Source organism: Eubalaena glacialis, chromosome 8 (assembly GCF_028564815.1).
Source record: "Eubalaena glacialis isolate mEubGla1 chromosome 8, mEubGla1.1.hap2.+ XY, whole genome shotgun sequence".
NCBI lineage: Eukaryota > Metazoa > Chordata > Mammalia > Artiodactyla > Balaenidae > Eubalaena > Eubalaena glacialis.
In genome coordinates this window covers 114,484,754-114,498,573 of record NC_083723.1, presented here as the reverse complement: position 1 = coordinate 114,498,573, position 13,820 = coordinate 114,484,754, and the positions used below count along the sequence as shown (strand labels likewise).

The 13,820-nt window shown below is 48.0% G+C and overlaps 1 protein-coding gene across 5 annotated transcripts in view; it reads left to right on the top strand.

Annotated features, from left to right (window-relative positions):
* Positions 1–13,820, top strand: part of HIPK2 (homeodomain interacting protein kinase 2) — a 188,209-nt gene that overhangs the window by 137,455 nt on the left and 36,934 nt on the right. For all 5 annotated transcript variants that reach the window (XM_061198803.1, XM_061198806.1, XM_061198805.1 and 2 more), the window contains exons 3-7: positions 460–583; positions 877–996; positions 2,792–2,878; positions 5,099–5,283; positions 10,452–10,614. In XM_061198803.1, the coding sequence (XP_061054786.1) occupies positions 460–583; positions 877–996; positions 2,792–2,878; positions 5,099–5,283; positions 10,452–10,614 (679 nt within the window). The remainder of the gene's footprint in view (positions 1–459; positions 584–876; positions 997–2,791; positions 2,879–5,098; positions 5,284–10,451; positions 10,615–13,820) is intronic.

The following is a 13,820-nucleotide window of genomic DNA, read 5'->3' as shown; positions in this document are numbered from 1 at the left end:
CCATTCTGGGTGGAGGCAACTTGTTTTATATATATTACTGAAAATAGAATACCTGTACTTAAGAATTCCTTTGTAAAAACTGGGCACTCTAAAGGTTGGTTTCCCGAGTTTTCAGCTACAAAACATAATTCCCCAAGTGTCTCTGAAATGATACTTAGCTCATCTGGCTGGAGTGTAATGGTAATGAAGTCAATAGCTGTGGTTCCCTGTGGGTCTGTTCTAGAGCCACAGACCTACCCTTCATCTCAGCCAGTCATTCAGCCAGGCTCCCTGCTGATGGGGAGGATCAAGTCAAAGGATGGAGGGATCATTTCAGTCCAGCTCGAGAATGACAGGCCCTTGAGGGGGTCAATAATGGTACCTCGGGTTGGAAAGACTGGATTTTATGTAGAATTCACGTAGAAATAGCTGCCTGCATTTCCAAATTGCTAATGATTTTTTTCCATTCTTCCTTTTCAGGGCCCCTGAGATCATCCTTGGTTTACCATTTTGTGAGGCAATTGATATGTGGTCCCTGGGCTGCGTCATTGCAGAGCTGTTCCTGGGCTGGCCGCTGTATCCAGGAGCTTCAGAGTACGATCAGGTGGGTCCGGATAGCACAGGTGTTCACAGCAAGCCCTCATTCTTCATCTGGATTGGCACCTCATTTATAACCTGACGTATGGATGGGGCTACGCGGTGTTATATTGTCTCCCGAACCTTGCTTCCTTTCGCCTCGCTTTTCTTTCTTTATTCCTCTTTCTTTCCCCTTTTCCTTTGATTACTTCTTTCTCTCCCTATAAAATTGTTGTTTTTCTCCGAGACACTAGAGCCATTAGTGTACCACATGTATGATGACAGGAAAAGCCCTGACCTCATTCTCATCTTTTCTTGCAGATTCGGTATATTTCACAAACACAGGGTTTGCCAGCAGAATATTTATTAAGCGCAGGGACAAAGACAACTAGGTTTTTCAACCGTGACACAGACTCGCCGTATCCTCTGTGGAGGCTGAAGGTAGGAAGAGCGTCCCCTCCAACACCCAGCACGCAGGGAAGAAGGTCCCATCGGTGGGGAGCCTTTGACAGCGGCGCGTTGGTCCTGGACCTGATTGTGATTCGGCCACGGGGGAGGCGCGACTGTGGTTGATACATGGTGTGGATAAATCTGAATGTTCAAAAAGCACCACTTTGCTTGACCTGCTGCCTTTTGCAGCTCAAACTCTGATCGCTAAACTCCTGAGATTTAATCCAGTGAATCTTAATGACCCGTCTGGTTGGTTACTAGACAGAGAAATGAACCACCGCCTGCCCTCAAGGAGCTCCCAGTCCAGAGGGAGCCTGAACCTGTGTGGCAAGCCCTGCCTCCTCCCCGTGACCAGCGCTCTGTTCCCGGCAGGGACAGGGCGTGGGAGGCCGGAGGAGGGAGCCTTTAATCCCGCTGTGGCAGAGGGTCGGGGAGGAGCATTCGATCCGGGCCCTAAAGGATGAAGAGGGCCTTCCAGGCAGAGGAAGCAGCCTAAGCAGCACAGCATCCGAAGGCTCCAGGGAGGGGTCTGCCGGTCCCGGCCGGCAGGTGGTGGAGCGCACCATTGCACACCGTAAACTCTGGTGGTTTGACTTTAACAGAAACATATTCTGCTTTCACTTTGATCTGTGCCTAGTAATTAAAATTAATGTTTTTTCCTGGGAAGGAGAAAATAATACAGGTCTTAAGTGTGTTTTGTGTTCATTTTAGGTGTTTCTTTTTTTGCAAGAGTGTGGGTGGGTGTTTTATTTGACAGAAACCACGCCATATTCTAATACATTTAAAGATAATGTGTGGCCAATGGTGGCAAAAGACTTTGAAAAGAGATCTGGAAGCTGAACAAGCGTCTTAGGCTATTGACGGGAGGCTGGCGTTTGGCAGCTGTGAGGGTGAGCAACTCAAGGTCAGGTCCGGTGAAAAAAAGTCCCGGGGGCGGGCAGGAGGCCGGGCAGGGGCAGGGTTCACTTCTACGTCTCAGTTAAGAGCCTCAGGCCCACTTGGCCAGCTGTTCCCAGATCGAAGCCTGGATCTTAGCAGCTCCAGGTGTGCTGTCCTTGAGTGAGATTTGAAGGATTAATTACCTGTGATCCATGAATGAGTCCAAAAATCCATAGTAATTGGAAACAGCAGCTTCCTGGGCTGAGGCCAGTTCGGGAGCTGGGTGTGTGTGCCCCGGGCCCAGGCGGAGGCGACACACACAACAGACTCGGGAGCCAGCAGCGGCCCTGGGACCTTGGCAGGCTCCTCAAGCCTTCTGTTCCTGTTTCTCCCTCTGGAAAATGGGCTGGCAACTGCCCTCCCTAAGATGGTTGTGAAGGGCATTACATGAGTTCACGTGCTTTAGAATAGTGCCTGGCACATAGGGAGAGCTCTATGTATATGAGTTTGATAAATTAAATTAAATTAAATTAACATTTTAAAACAAGTGGAAAAAGGGCTTCTGCTTTTCCACATATGGAACCTGACCTTATTCCTTAAACTTAGGGGAGAATGTAGGGCTATCAGGGTTGTGGCATTTCTTGCTCATCTGGGGATCCTCCAGACCTGACTCAGAGCAGGCCCCCAACAGGTGTTCATGGGAAGGAAGGAAGGAGGAGGGATGAGTTAGTGAGGAGGATGAAGAGAGGAAGGAATTCGTACGCAGGTCACTTTAAGAAGAATCCTAGTCTCCCTTCTCTGAAAGGTGAGAAAAGACCCTCTGGGAGAAGCAGAAGCTAGCAGTTTTGAGTCACAGTGACTAGGAAGTAATTCACATGACCAATGGGCTTTTGCCTCTCTTGACCAGACACCAGATGACCATGAAGCAGAGACGGGGATTAAGTCAAAAGAAGCAAGGAAGTACATTTTCAACTGTTTAGATGATATGGCCCAGGTAAGCTCCGTGGGTGAGTATGCAGTGTTAGCCCTTTAAAAACCAAGCACAGCAAGACTTCTGCGAGAGCAATTAATATAAGATGGCGGGTAGAAATCCACATTACTCAACTGTGGTGGTTGACCTTGACCTTAAACAATGATATGCCAGCCGTAGGAAGAATACCATTGGGTTTGTGGAACATTTTTAAAACCTTACACCAGGACTTCCCTGGTGGCGCAGTGGTTGAGAATCTGCCTGCCAATGCAGGGGACATGGGTTCAAGCCCTGGTCCGGGAAGATCCCACATGCCGCAGAGCAGCTAAGCCCGTGCGCCACAACTACTGAGCCTGCGCTCTAGAGCTCGCGAGCCACAACTACTGAGCCCGTGTGCCACAACAACTGAAGCCCGCGTGCCTAGAGCCCGTGTGCCTAGAGCCCGTGTGCCTAGAGCCCGTGCTCCGCAACAAGAGAAGCCACCACAATGAGAAGCATGAGAAACCCGCGCACCGCAATGAAGAGTAGCCCCCACTCACCGCAACTAGAGAAAGCCCGTGTGCAGCAATGAAGACCCAACGCAGCCAAAGATAAAAAAATTTCAAAAACCTTACACCAGCTCTTTAAAAACGGCTTCAGTTTATTGGTTCCCAATTGTAAAATAGTACTGGCCGATCTTACTGATGTCTTCATGAGAAGAATTCAAGCCCATTAGTACATTTGAGTTTAATGCCCATGATTAGTTCCCTAGGGCTACCTTAACAAGGGGCCATAAACTGGGTGACTTAAGACAACAACATTTATTCTCTCGCAGTTCTGGAGGCTGGAAGTTTGAAATCACAGTACCAACAGCCCATGTTCCCTCTGCAGGCTCTAGGAAAAAACTGTCCATGCCTTTCTCCTAGCTTCTGGTGGCCCCTGGCAATCCTCGGTTTCCCTTGACTTGTATCTGCATCCCCCCAGTCTCTGCCTCCTTCTTCATGTGGTCTTCATCCCTATGTTCCCTCTTGTCTCTGTGTCCAAATCTCCCCTCTTTCTCTTATAAAGACGGCAATCATTGGATTTATGGCCCACTCTACTCCAGTATGGCTTTAACCTGGTTACATCTGCAGAGACCCTATTTCCAAATAAGGTCACATTCACAGGTACCAGGGATTAGGAATTACATCTTCTGCGAGAACACAATTCAGCCCAGTGCACTCAGTCTCTCTCAGCTCACTGGAGGGACCACAGGCTCTCATCTTTGTGCCCAGAGAAAATTCTAGAACGTCAGCTATTTTTAGGGTAAAAACTAGTCTGAAATCAGGGCAACCCAAAGTGAGTTTTTCTTCAAAGCAATGAAAAATAAAGCTACAGACCAATAAACACTTAGCACACCTCTTATGGAAGGTAAGTGTAACCAAAAATCATCGATTCTGAGTAAAGTATACTTGTCAGTTGATTAGAAGCTTAGATTGTCTGAGAAAACCGAAATTGCTTTCCAGCGCATGTCTTGGAAAATATAGAAAGCACCACAAAACAAGGCTTTTAAAGGCCATCCTAGTATAGACTTGCTCTTGGAAGAAAAATCCTGTGTTCAGGTGTCCTGCCTGCCTTGGCCAGAGGTGATCCCAGCGAACCCAGGGACTTGAATAATTCGGGCCCTAGTTCAGGACCTGCAAGAGGACTGACACACCGTAGGTGTGGGAAGAGGGTGCTGAGGCCCCAACATCTCCCTCGGAAGGTTAAATAAATAAACCTTTTTGCATCTTATTTTTTACTGCTTGGTTGTAGTTATTGTTTTTTTAACTGTGGGGAAATACATGTAGCATAAATTTTATCATTTAAACCCTTTGTAAGTGTACCATTCAGTAGTATTCTGTGCATTCACATTGTCACGCACTCGGTCTCCAGAACTCTCTTCATCCTGCGGTTCTTTTCGGTGAGGTGTGATGTGAGGTGCATTTCCGCCTAAGTGATGAGCAGGAGCTTGGTACCCCCGGCACGTTTATACATTTGCAGGTGCCGGCAGTGGCCTCTCCCTTCCCCGCGTGCCCTCCCTCTGTCTCTCCTGCAGAGAGAACAGCTGCGTCCAGTGGGCAGTGATGACCCGAGGCAGCGCCTCCCACGGGGCAGACACAGCCTTCCGGGGGTTGGGAAGGGGTGACCGAGAGATTAGGATGGAGCTGCAGGGCGCAAAATAAGAGGGGTCAGGGGGAGGGAGGCCGCGTGCGGTCTTGGTAACCTGTCCCCGCTTGCTTTCAGGTGAACATGACGACGGATTTGGAAGGGAGTGACATGTTGGTGGAAAAGGCGGACCGGCGGGAGTTCATCGACCTGTTGAAGAAGATGCTGACCATAGATGCTGATAAGAGAATCACTCCGATCGAGACCCTGAACCACCCCTTTGTCACCATGACACACTTACTCGATTTTCCCCACAGCACACAGTAGGTGTCCCACGCGATGCTTTATTCCAGGGCTGGGCAGACTTTTTCCTGAAAGCCCCAGATAGTGAATATTCGAGGCTTTGCATCCATACGGTCTCTGTCACAGCGGCTCAGCGCTGCCATTAGAGCTGAAAGCAGCTGTAGACGATACATAAACCGATGAGGGAGGCTGTGTTCCAGTAAAACTATGTATCAAAACAGGTGGCGGCCATGTTGGGACCCTGGGCCGAAGTTTTCTTGACACCAAAGAGAGGGAACGGTGGAGCGTGAGAGGGCACGAGGCCGGGTGGGCCGGACCCTGGGGGTCTGTGCACGAAGCGAGGTGCTCAGAATGGCAGCGTCTGTGACGCAAAGCCACGTGCGGGGGCAGAGGTCACGAGTGGACTCGGTCCAGTGTGGATCTGGGTGTGTTCTTTCGTTCATTCATTCATTCATTCGCCGTGCGGTGTGCTGTGCCAGGGGCTGGAGTATGTGAGGAGTAAAGCAGATGGGACCCCTGCCCACTGGAGCTTACAATCTATAGGAGAGAGGAAGGTACTAAACCAGCGGTCCCCACATATCCAGGATGCTATCAGGGGACACATAGGATGGGGAGAGCATGTAACAAGGGGGCCTTGCTTGGGGCATGGCGGGGAAGACCCAAGGACAGGACCGCCAAAGGAGAGGGAGGTGCCTGGTGGAAGGGCCAGCGAGAGCGGAAGGGACGTTGCCGTATGGAGACTCTGACACGGGCAGGACCAGCACAGGAGCTGGAGGACAGGGGGAGAGATGAGGCCCCAGGATAAGCCAGGGGCGGGCCTTCCATGTTATGGATTTCAGCCTTTCTTCTAAGAGCAACGGGAAGTCATTAAAGGATTGATGGCAGGGGAATGGCTGGTGAGAGTTGTGTTTAACAGAGATCTGTCTGCTGTCGCTTGATCAAGTCAAATAAGCTTGGAGAAAAATGCCCATCAGATTTGGCAACTTGGAAGTTGTTGGTAACTTAGTGAGAGCTGTTTCAGTGGATGGTAGAAGCAGAAACCAGTTTAGCAGGTTGAAAGATTGAGAGGTGAAGAAATAGATAGTACCCTTTCAAGAAGGAAGGCTGGGAAAGGGGAGGGAAAAAATAGAGGGGTGACTAAGGAAGGCCCAAGGCGGGGGTGGGGGGGTGTTTCTTTTCATATGGAAGAGACTTGAGCAATTTAAGATGCTGATGGGAAGTGTCTGGTAGTAAGAGCTTAGAGATAAAGGATGCTCAGAAGATGTTTCCCGAGGTGGTGGGATGACCAGGATTCAGAGCGCAGGTGGAGGAGGGGCGTGTGGCTGGTGCAGGGGAGGAGAGGTGAGGGGCTTCTTCAGCCGGCTTCTGTCTCCTCCTGTTGAGAGCAAGGCGGTGGTGGTTTAAGGAGGGTAGAAAAGTTTAGGTAGTGGGAGGTGGCAGAGTAAATGGAACAGAGAAATAGAGCAGAACCGTTGAGCGTGGAGGTTGGACATGAATAATGCGGCTGTAACTGAGCTCCCCAGGTGAAGGCATGGAGAGACATGGAGGGATGGAGGTAGCTGGGTCCGTCAGGTGGAGTGTTGCCGGGCTGCTAAGAGAAAAAGGTTGACACGGAGTTAGGTGTTGGCAATGGAGCAACTGAAATCCAACGTGATGGCTATGGGAGGCTTAGCCAGAAAAGAAAGGAAGTGAAGATGGGAGGGGTCCAAAGAGACTGAGTGGTCTGATCAGCTCAAAGATCGGTTAGTATAGGAATAGTTGAATAAGCCAGATGGGTAGAAAATGTGACCAGATGGGAGGCTTGAATTTCTAGTTGGGGGAAGCGTAGCAGTTTCCGGTTGGACAGTCTAAGGAATGGGTGGCTGGAATTGACAACAGGTCACTGGAGGTGAGAAGGAACTAAGAAGCCAGGATGTCTGACGAGGAGTCAGGGTGACCTCTGAAGTCTCCCAGGTGGGCAGGACTGAGCTAGTGGCCCAGGCCTCGGTGAAATGAGGAGGAAAGAAAAGACGTGAGGCTGTGCGGCCTGAGAATGGGAGGGAGTAGTAGGAGGCACCATAACAAAGTACCACCGAGTGGCTGAGTGTCTTAAACAGCAGACATTTATTTTCTCATCATTCTAGAAGCCCAAGGTCTCGGTGTTTGGCAGAGTTGGCTTTTTCTGTGGCCTCTCTCCTTGGCTTACACATGGCTGTCTTCTGCCTGTGTCTTCACATGGCCTTCCTTTTATGCACGTCTGTGTCCTAATTTCCTCCTCCTTCTAAGGAATTGGATTAGGGCCCACCCTAATGACCTCGTTTTACCTCTCTAAAGATCCCATCTCCAAATTCAGTCACATTCTTAAGTTCCGGGGGGATTAGAACTTTAACTTAATGTGAATTTGGGGAGCACAGTTCAGCCTATAACAGAGAGTAATGAGAGATGGCACTTCAGCCTCTCGACCCCGAGGCGCTTGGGATGTGAAAGAATAAACAGTCACCTCCCTGGGTGTCTGCTGGGAGAAGCAGGGTGCTTGAGAGAGCAGCAGATTTTAGATGGGGTCAGGAGGGAGAGGGAATACCCGGGAAGAGGCCGCGGATCAGAGACACCTGCAGGTCATCATGGGCCCTGCCATGGCCACAATCAGATTGGGCTGATTAAGGCTGGATTTGACCTTAACCAGCATATGAGAAAGGATGTGTGGCACCCACCGTGGACGGTGCTTCCTCAATATTAGGTCTGTTCCTTATTAGCTGTTGTTGAGCAAGTCAAATTGTATTGCAACGACCAGACATTGCCTCTAATTTAGAAGCACGTTTGAAACAACCAAACTCCTGTATAAAGAAGGAACTTGGACCCATCCCTTGCAAACTCTCATTACGGGATTTGTCCTTTTTCTGGGTGTGGTAGGGCTGAGTCAAGGGGTGTCAGTCTATACCACAGAAGAAAGGCAAACTTGGTGATTTACTGGATAGGGCCCCGTAAGATCAGTCTTTGCATATTCGGGGTGAAGCGGGATGACTGAGAAACAGCTGTAGATAGGAGATGGAGGGGTGCTGGCTAGAGGGCTCCCGTTACCATCTGCACCAAGTCAGTGAGACAGTCCCCTGCATAAAGTTGGGGGCTTGGTTGAATGACCTCAGGGTGCTGTCTGTCTCTGGGTTCTGTAAGGAAACGGATATAGGGTGCTTCACTGTGTGGGATGAAGACCAAGCGTGGAATCCATGGGCATCAGCTTCCAATTCAGAACTTGGTGTGAGACCAAGAGAAGCACCGACAGCTTAGATTTCAGAAAATAAGCCTCAGAAGGAAAGAAGGGTCTTTGCGCATACCCAGGCTTACCCGAGGGTAGGCCTGATCCCCAGGTAACCCTAGAACTTGTTGGGCAGACCATGGAGAACTCTGGGGCTAGAAGAAACCTCCAGGCCACCCCACCCCCCTGCTAGAGACCCCACCTCTGGGGCTCGACCAGGGTTACCCCAACATCCAGATTAACAGATGAAAGAGACTCCACTCATTTCTCCATGCCAGGATTCTAGTGCACAAATTCCTTAAAAACCATTCTCAGAATTAACCCAACGTGAAAGTGCTTTCCTCTAACTGAAACTAAAAACTCAGACCATTTCAGTTAGAAAATTCTAAAAGCTTTGTGTTGAATTGTCAGAAAACCGTTGATGCATTAAATACAGTCCAAAAAGAACACAAAATCTATTGTTTTATTCCTTCAGCCTCCATGTGAAAGCACTTAGCAGTGGGCTTGGTACTTAGTAGATGCTCAAAACATGTTGGCATTACCAGCATTAGTAATAGTGTTTTTAGCTCTTGGTTACCGGAGAGTACGTTTTCCTTCCTCTCCAGGGTTGTCAGTCAGTAAATGTTTATTCAGTGTGCATTGTGTAGCCAGTGTAAGTAGTCATTAACTCAGAAAGAATGTGTAAGTCAGTTCAGAGCATCTTTCATGGAGAAGATGTTTTGGGACAGCCCACAAGCACCTGCTTGGCCCAGAATATAACTTACCTATGGTATGTGGAAACAGTATGCATTTGTAATCTTAAAATAGTAGAATTTTATATTGTTATTAAACTGTCTATAACTAAAATAAGTATTTTAAATTGAAATTTAATTGGGGTCTTATTATCTTGAATACTACCATTTGAGGAAAATTAAGTTGAATTAGAAGAAGACACAAGTGAATGAAAAACAATGTATAAATTCTAAAGGACACTATATGGTGGATTTTCAAAAACTTGGTCAAGGCCACTCGTGGCTTTCCTTGTCTTTGATGCTGGTGTCAGCAATACTTTTATACTTGACTTTCATAATTAGAGTTTTGTTTTGATTCACAAATGCAATGGAGGAAGAAAAAGAGGAAGAGAAATTTTACTTCATGTAACTGGGCAAGAATTAGAAAACCGAAAGGCAGAATGAAGGAAGGTAAAGAGAATGTACCTGCGTATGTGAAGACTGCCAATAATTAGCTCTTGATCTTGGCAAATTACCCATCCTCTGTCTGCTTCAGCGTTACTCATAAAATAGGGCCAACAGTCGTATCTCTTCCCCTCGTGGTTGCTGTAGGACTGAATGAGACAGTGCTTGCAGACAACTACCACACTGTCAGTAAAGTTAGCCACTAGCAGTAATCATTAAAATCATTGTTCTCATTCCATACACAATCCAGGGAGGAACGAGAGTGGCAAGAGGTCCTGATACTGGGTTGGCTAGTTCCTTGGCTGACCCCTAGAGGGCGCTGGTGCCCTAGACTAGCTGGAAAGGGTGAGCGCAAGGAAGGTGGAGGCAGGTCATCAACTGCTATTCAACGCTCCCAATCAGAGAACTTATACGTTTGTTCATGGGCCAGAAACCACCCTGAAAGCTGAGAATGAGCAGTGAAGGTGGAGGCAGATCAGCAGCATGAGGAAATGCAGTGAGAGCCAAGAGGTCTGTTGTGCTGATGGAGAAACTTTACCCACCAGGATGGGGAGAAGAGGTAGTGAGACAATGGGGGGATTCATCTAAATACCGCCAACTCTTGCAAATGCAGACGCTGCATGAGAAATCCAGGAAATTGAGACCTAACGTGAAGTGTCCCGGTTGTTTTGTTTATTAGATTAACTGTTCTCTCTTTTTCTCTCTCCATTTTCTCCCCTGTATTCCACCTTACCCTCTTGTCTTTCCCTAATGCCTCTGTCTCTGCCTTTTGCCTGAACAGCGTCAAATCATGTTTCCAGAACATGGAGATTTGCAAGCGTCGGGTGAACATGTATGACACGGTGAACCAGAGCAAAACGCCTTTCATCACACACGTGGCCCCCAGCACATCCACCAACCTGACCATGACCTTCAACAACCAGCTGAACACCGTCCACAACCAGGTGAGTGGGGAGCGGAGGAGAAGGCAGGCGGGGCTGATAGTGTGGGCGTCAGGAATTATACTTTCCCACCAAACCGCGTCAGGAGACAAAACTCCAATACCACGTACAACAGACAAAATCCCTCCACTGTCACATTCAACTCTGTAAGAAAGTGTTTGTTCCCAAGGTTATTTCCTTTGAGAATCCCAGGCACTCTTTGTATTGACTACTGGCTCATCGAAAGGTCCCAGAAATGACTCACTAAGGGAGTTACTTCTGAGATGGTACCTCTTACTGCTCTCCTGTCTTGACATGGGAATAAGGTAAAGGAGATGCTGTGATCCTTTTATGACTGACATCTGCCTGATAAAGAATTCTAGAACTGGAAGGGATGCTGGCGGTCATCCAGCTCAGGCCCCTGCTCCTGGTGTCCACACTGCTGGGTCCACATGATCTCCTTTCAAGACAGATAAAACCTATCCTTTTCCAGTTCTTGGGGAAAATCAATTCATCAGTCTTGTCACCAGAATTCCAGCAGTTAGAACTAAAAAGGGACCGGGAAACTGAGGTTTTCTTCCCACAGCTTTCCAACCTTTTGCAGAAAATTAGCAGAATCCAGCACCTAATACACTGCTCGAAATGTGGATGACACCCAGGAAATATTTACTGAATGAATAATCCCCAAGTCCTCACTCAGGCTGCCTCTGGTATCTAAGACACTTTTACTTTTATTCCCACCAACCAGCCTTACCAGTTCCACCAAATAAATGTCCCTAGATTTTTTTCAGTCTTAATATCAATCTTTAATGACAACAGCACACCTCTGTGTGTGTGTGTGTGTGTGTGTGTGTGTACACACACACACACCCCCCACCCCATAGGAAAGGAGTGTATATGTTCTAATCCTGAAGTGTGAATACTCTGCCTGGCCATCTACTCCTTTCCGACAGGTCCCCTACTCCCACGGAAGCGTCATTGACCCTGTTTTCCAGGCCATTCCTGGCAGAGTGTGTTGCTAAGGCCCAGCTTTACTTCCCAGCCTGTCCTCTCCTTCTGCCTAAACTCTAGGAGAGGCTGCCTGGAATCTGCTGCCCCCTGGGGGCCCTTGGTGTTCTTACAATTCTCCGTAGTGGGAAGAGCTAATGTTCTCTACAGCCTGGAGTCCAAAATAATAAACACTCCCACCCAGTGCCTAGCTCAGTCCTCAGGCTAAGGCAGCCACAGCCAGTCAGGTGAACTCCTTGGCAAAATATCACCATGGTTTTGTTCTTCATCACCATAGCCCCATTGCAGTGAGTGGACCATCTGGCTGGTGCCGTAAGCAGGGAGAGTAGAAGATAACGTTGAAATGGGAAGTTTGGCCTAACTGTGAGGAAGGAGGGCCAGACTAAGATGCATATACCGTATTCATTAGGCAGCAATTGGAGATTTTTGAGCAGGGTGGTGACATGCACAAAGTAGTCTTTTGGAAAGAATGTTCTAGCCTCTGTGTCCAAGAAGAATTGGAAGAGAAGAAGTAGAGGCCAGAACATCACTAGTCAGGGCGTTACAGGTCCCAGGCACCAGGACAGGCCTCAGATAAGGAAGTAGTGATTAAAAAGAGGGTTCTGGGGACATTTTGAAGGAAGGAGCAGCAGGACCAGCGACTGGCCAGAAGGGGGAGTAGTTGAGCACCAGCGTGGGAACCTGGAGGAGATTGGTGCTAGCGCCCTGAAGAGGGAAGCCCAGAGGCAGGAAGATGTGAGGAGGGTCTGGTCTCTGGTGTGTAGAGTGCAAGCAGGTGGTGGGAAGTGTGTATGTGGGGAAGCCTCCCGGAGAGGTGAGGCCATGGAGAGAACAAAGAGGAAACACAAGTCGTGCCATCAGTAGCAACACAGATGCTGGCCCAATACAGACGACTGTATATAAAACAGATAAACAACAAGGACCTACTGTATAGCACTATATTCAATACCTTTTAGTAACCTATAATGGAAAAGAATATACACACACACACACACATATATATAACTGAATCACTTTGCTGTGCACCAGAAACTAACACAGCATTGTAAATGAACTATACTTCAATTAAAAAAAAAAAAATTAGATTGGCCAAAAAGTTCGTTCAGGTTCGTAAGATCTTATGGAAAAAGTTCATAAGAGCGTATGGAAAACCCGAACGAACTTTTTGGCCAACCCAATAAAAGTTGCTGGCCCACACGTGTCACCCGTGCATTCCCAGTCACACTACCTGGAGGCCGATTGTGTGGTGCTGCAAAAACAGACACTTATTGTTACAATAATATCTTAAAATCTAAACATGGGCGCCAAATAATTTAGTGATTACTTTCAAATTCTTTTGCTTTGCGCTGAAATTCAGCATCAAATATAAGTATAAAAATCATGTGAAATGAGACTTTATCCTTTTTATCAAATTTGACACACATGCATACCCTTCTTGAAATCCTAATTTTGTATGTGTCCACGATATCCTTGTGGCTCTTTCCCTCCTTACTTTTTTAGTCCTTGTAACCTCTAGTGGCAAAACCTCTTATAAACAAGGTTGAATTTGAAGCCATAGGTAACTCCACCTATCTTGCTAAAGGATCAGCATGAAGAAGACTAAGATGGGGTGAAACTGGAGAATTCCCAATTTAGAATTTCTTTTCCTTGCGTGCGTGGCTTTGCTTCACATGGAATTTCGATCTCAAATGCTGTCTCTTTCTGGAAGAGAAAGGAAAGAGGACGTAACTTCAGTATCTGTCTAACCCATCTCCCTTTAAGTTCTCTTGACCCATTGGCATCTTTTCTCCCTGCCTTCCAGCTTTAGTAGCTGAACGCCAGCACGAGAATGCACCGAATTCCAACAAGTAACCCCAGTCTCAGCATGTCCCTCTCTGTCTCTATTTCTGCAGCGTATTTCTTTACAGTAACGGTGCTCTGCAAACATCTCAGGGCATCTGTAAACAGTGCTGCCCTTAGACCTGAGAAAAAGGGCCCCCTGCCTGGGCCCTCCCCAGGTATGTGTGCTTCCATGCCAAGCTCTGGGTACCTGGCACCCCAGGCTTGGTTTCATCCTCCCCAGTATGGACTGTACCACCAAGTCCAAATACGTGGGCCCAAAGGCCCTCAAGTTGTGGGACAGAGCTGGGACAGGGAGAGAAGGAAGGCAGGCATTCAGCTCCATATTCCAGCGGCCAAGCCAAGGAATCCAAGAGGGATTCAAACACAAACCCAGTCTTCCA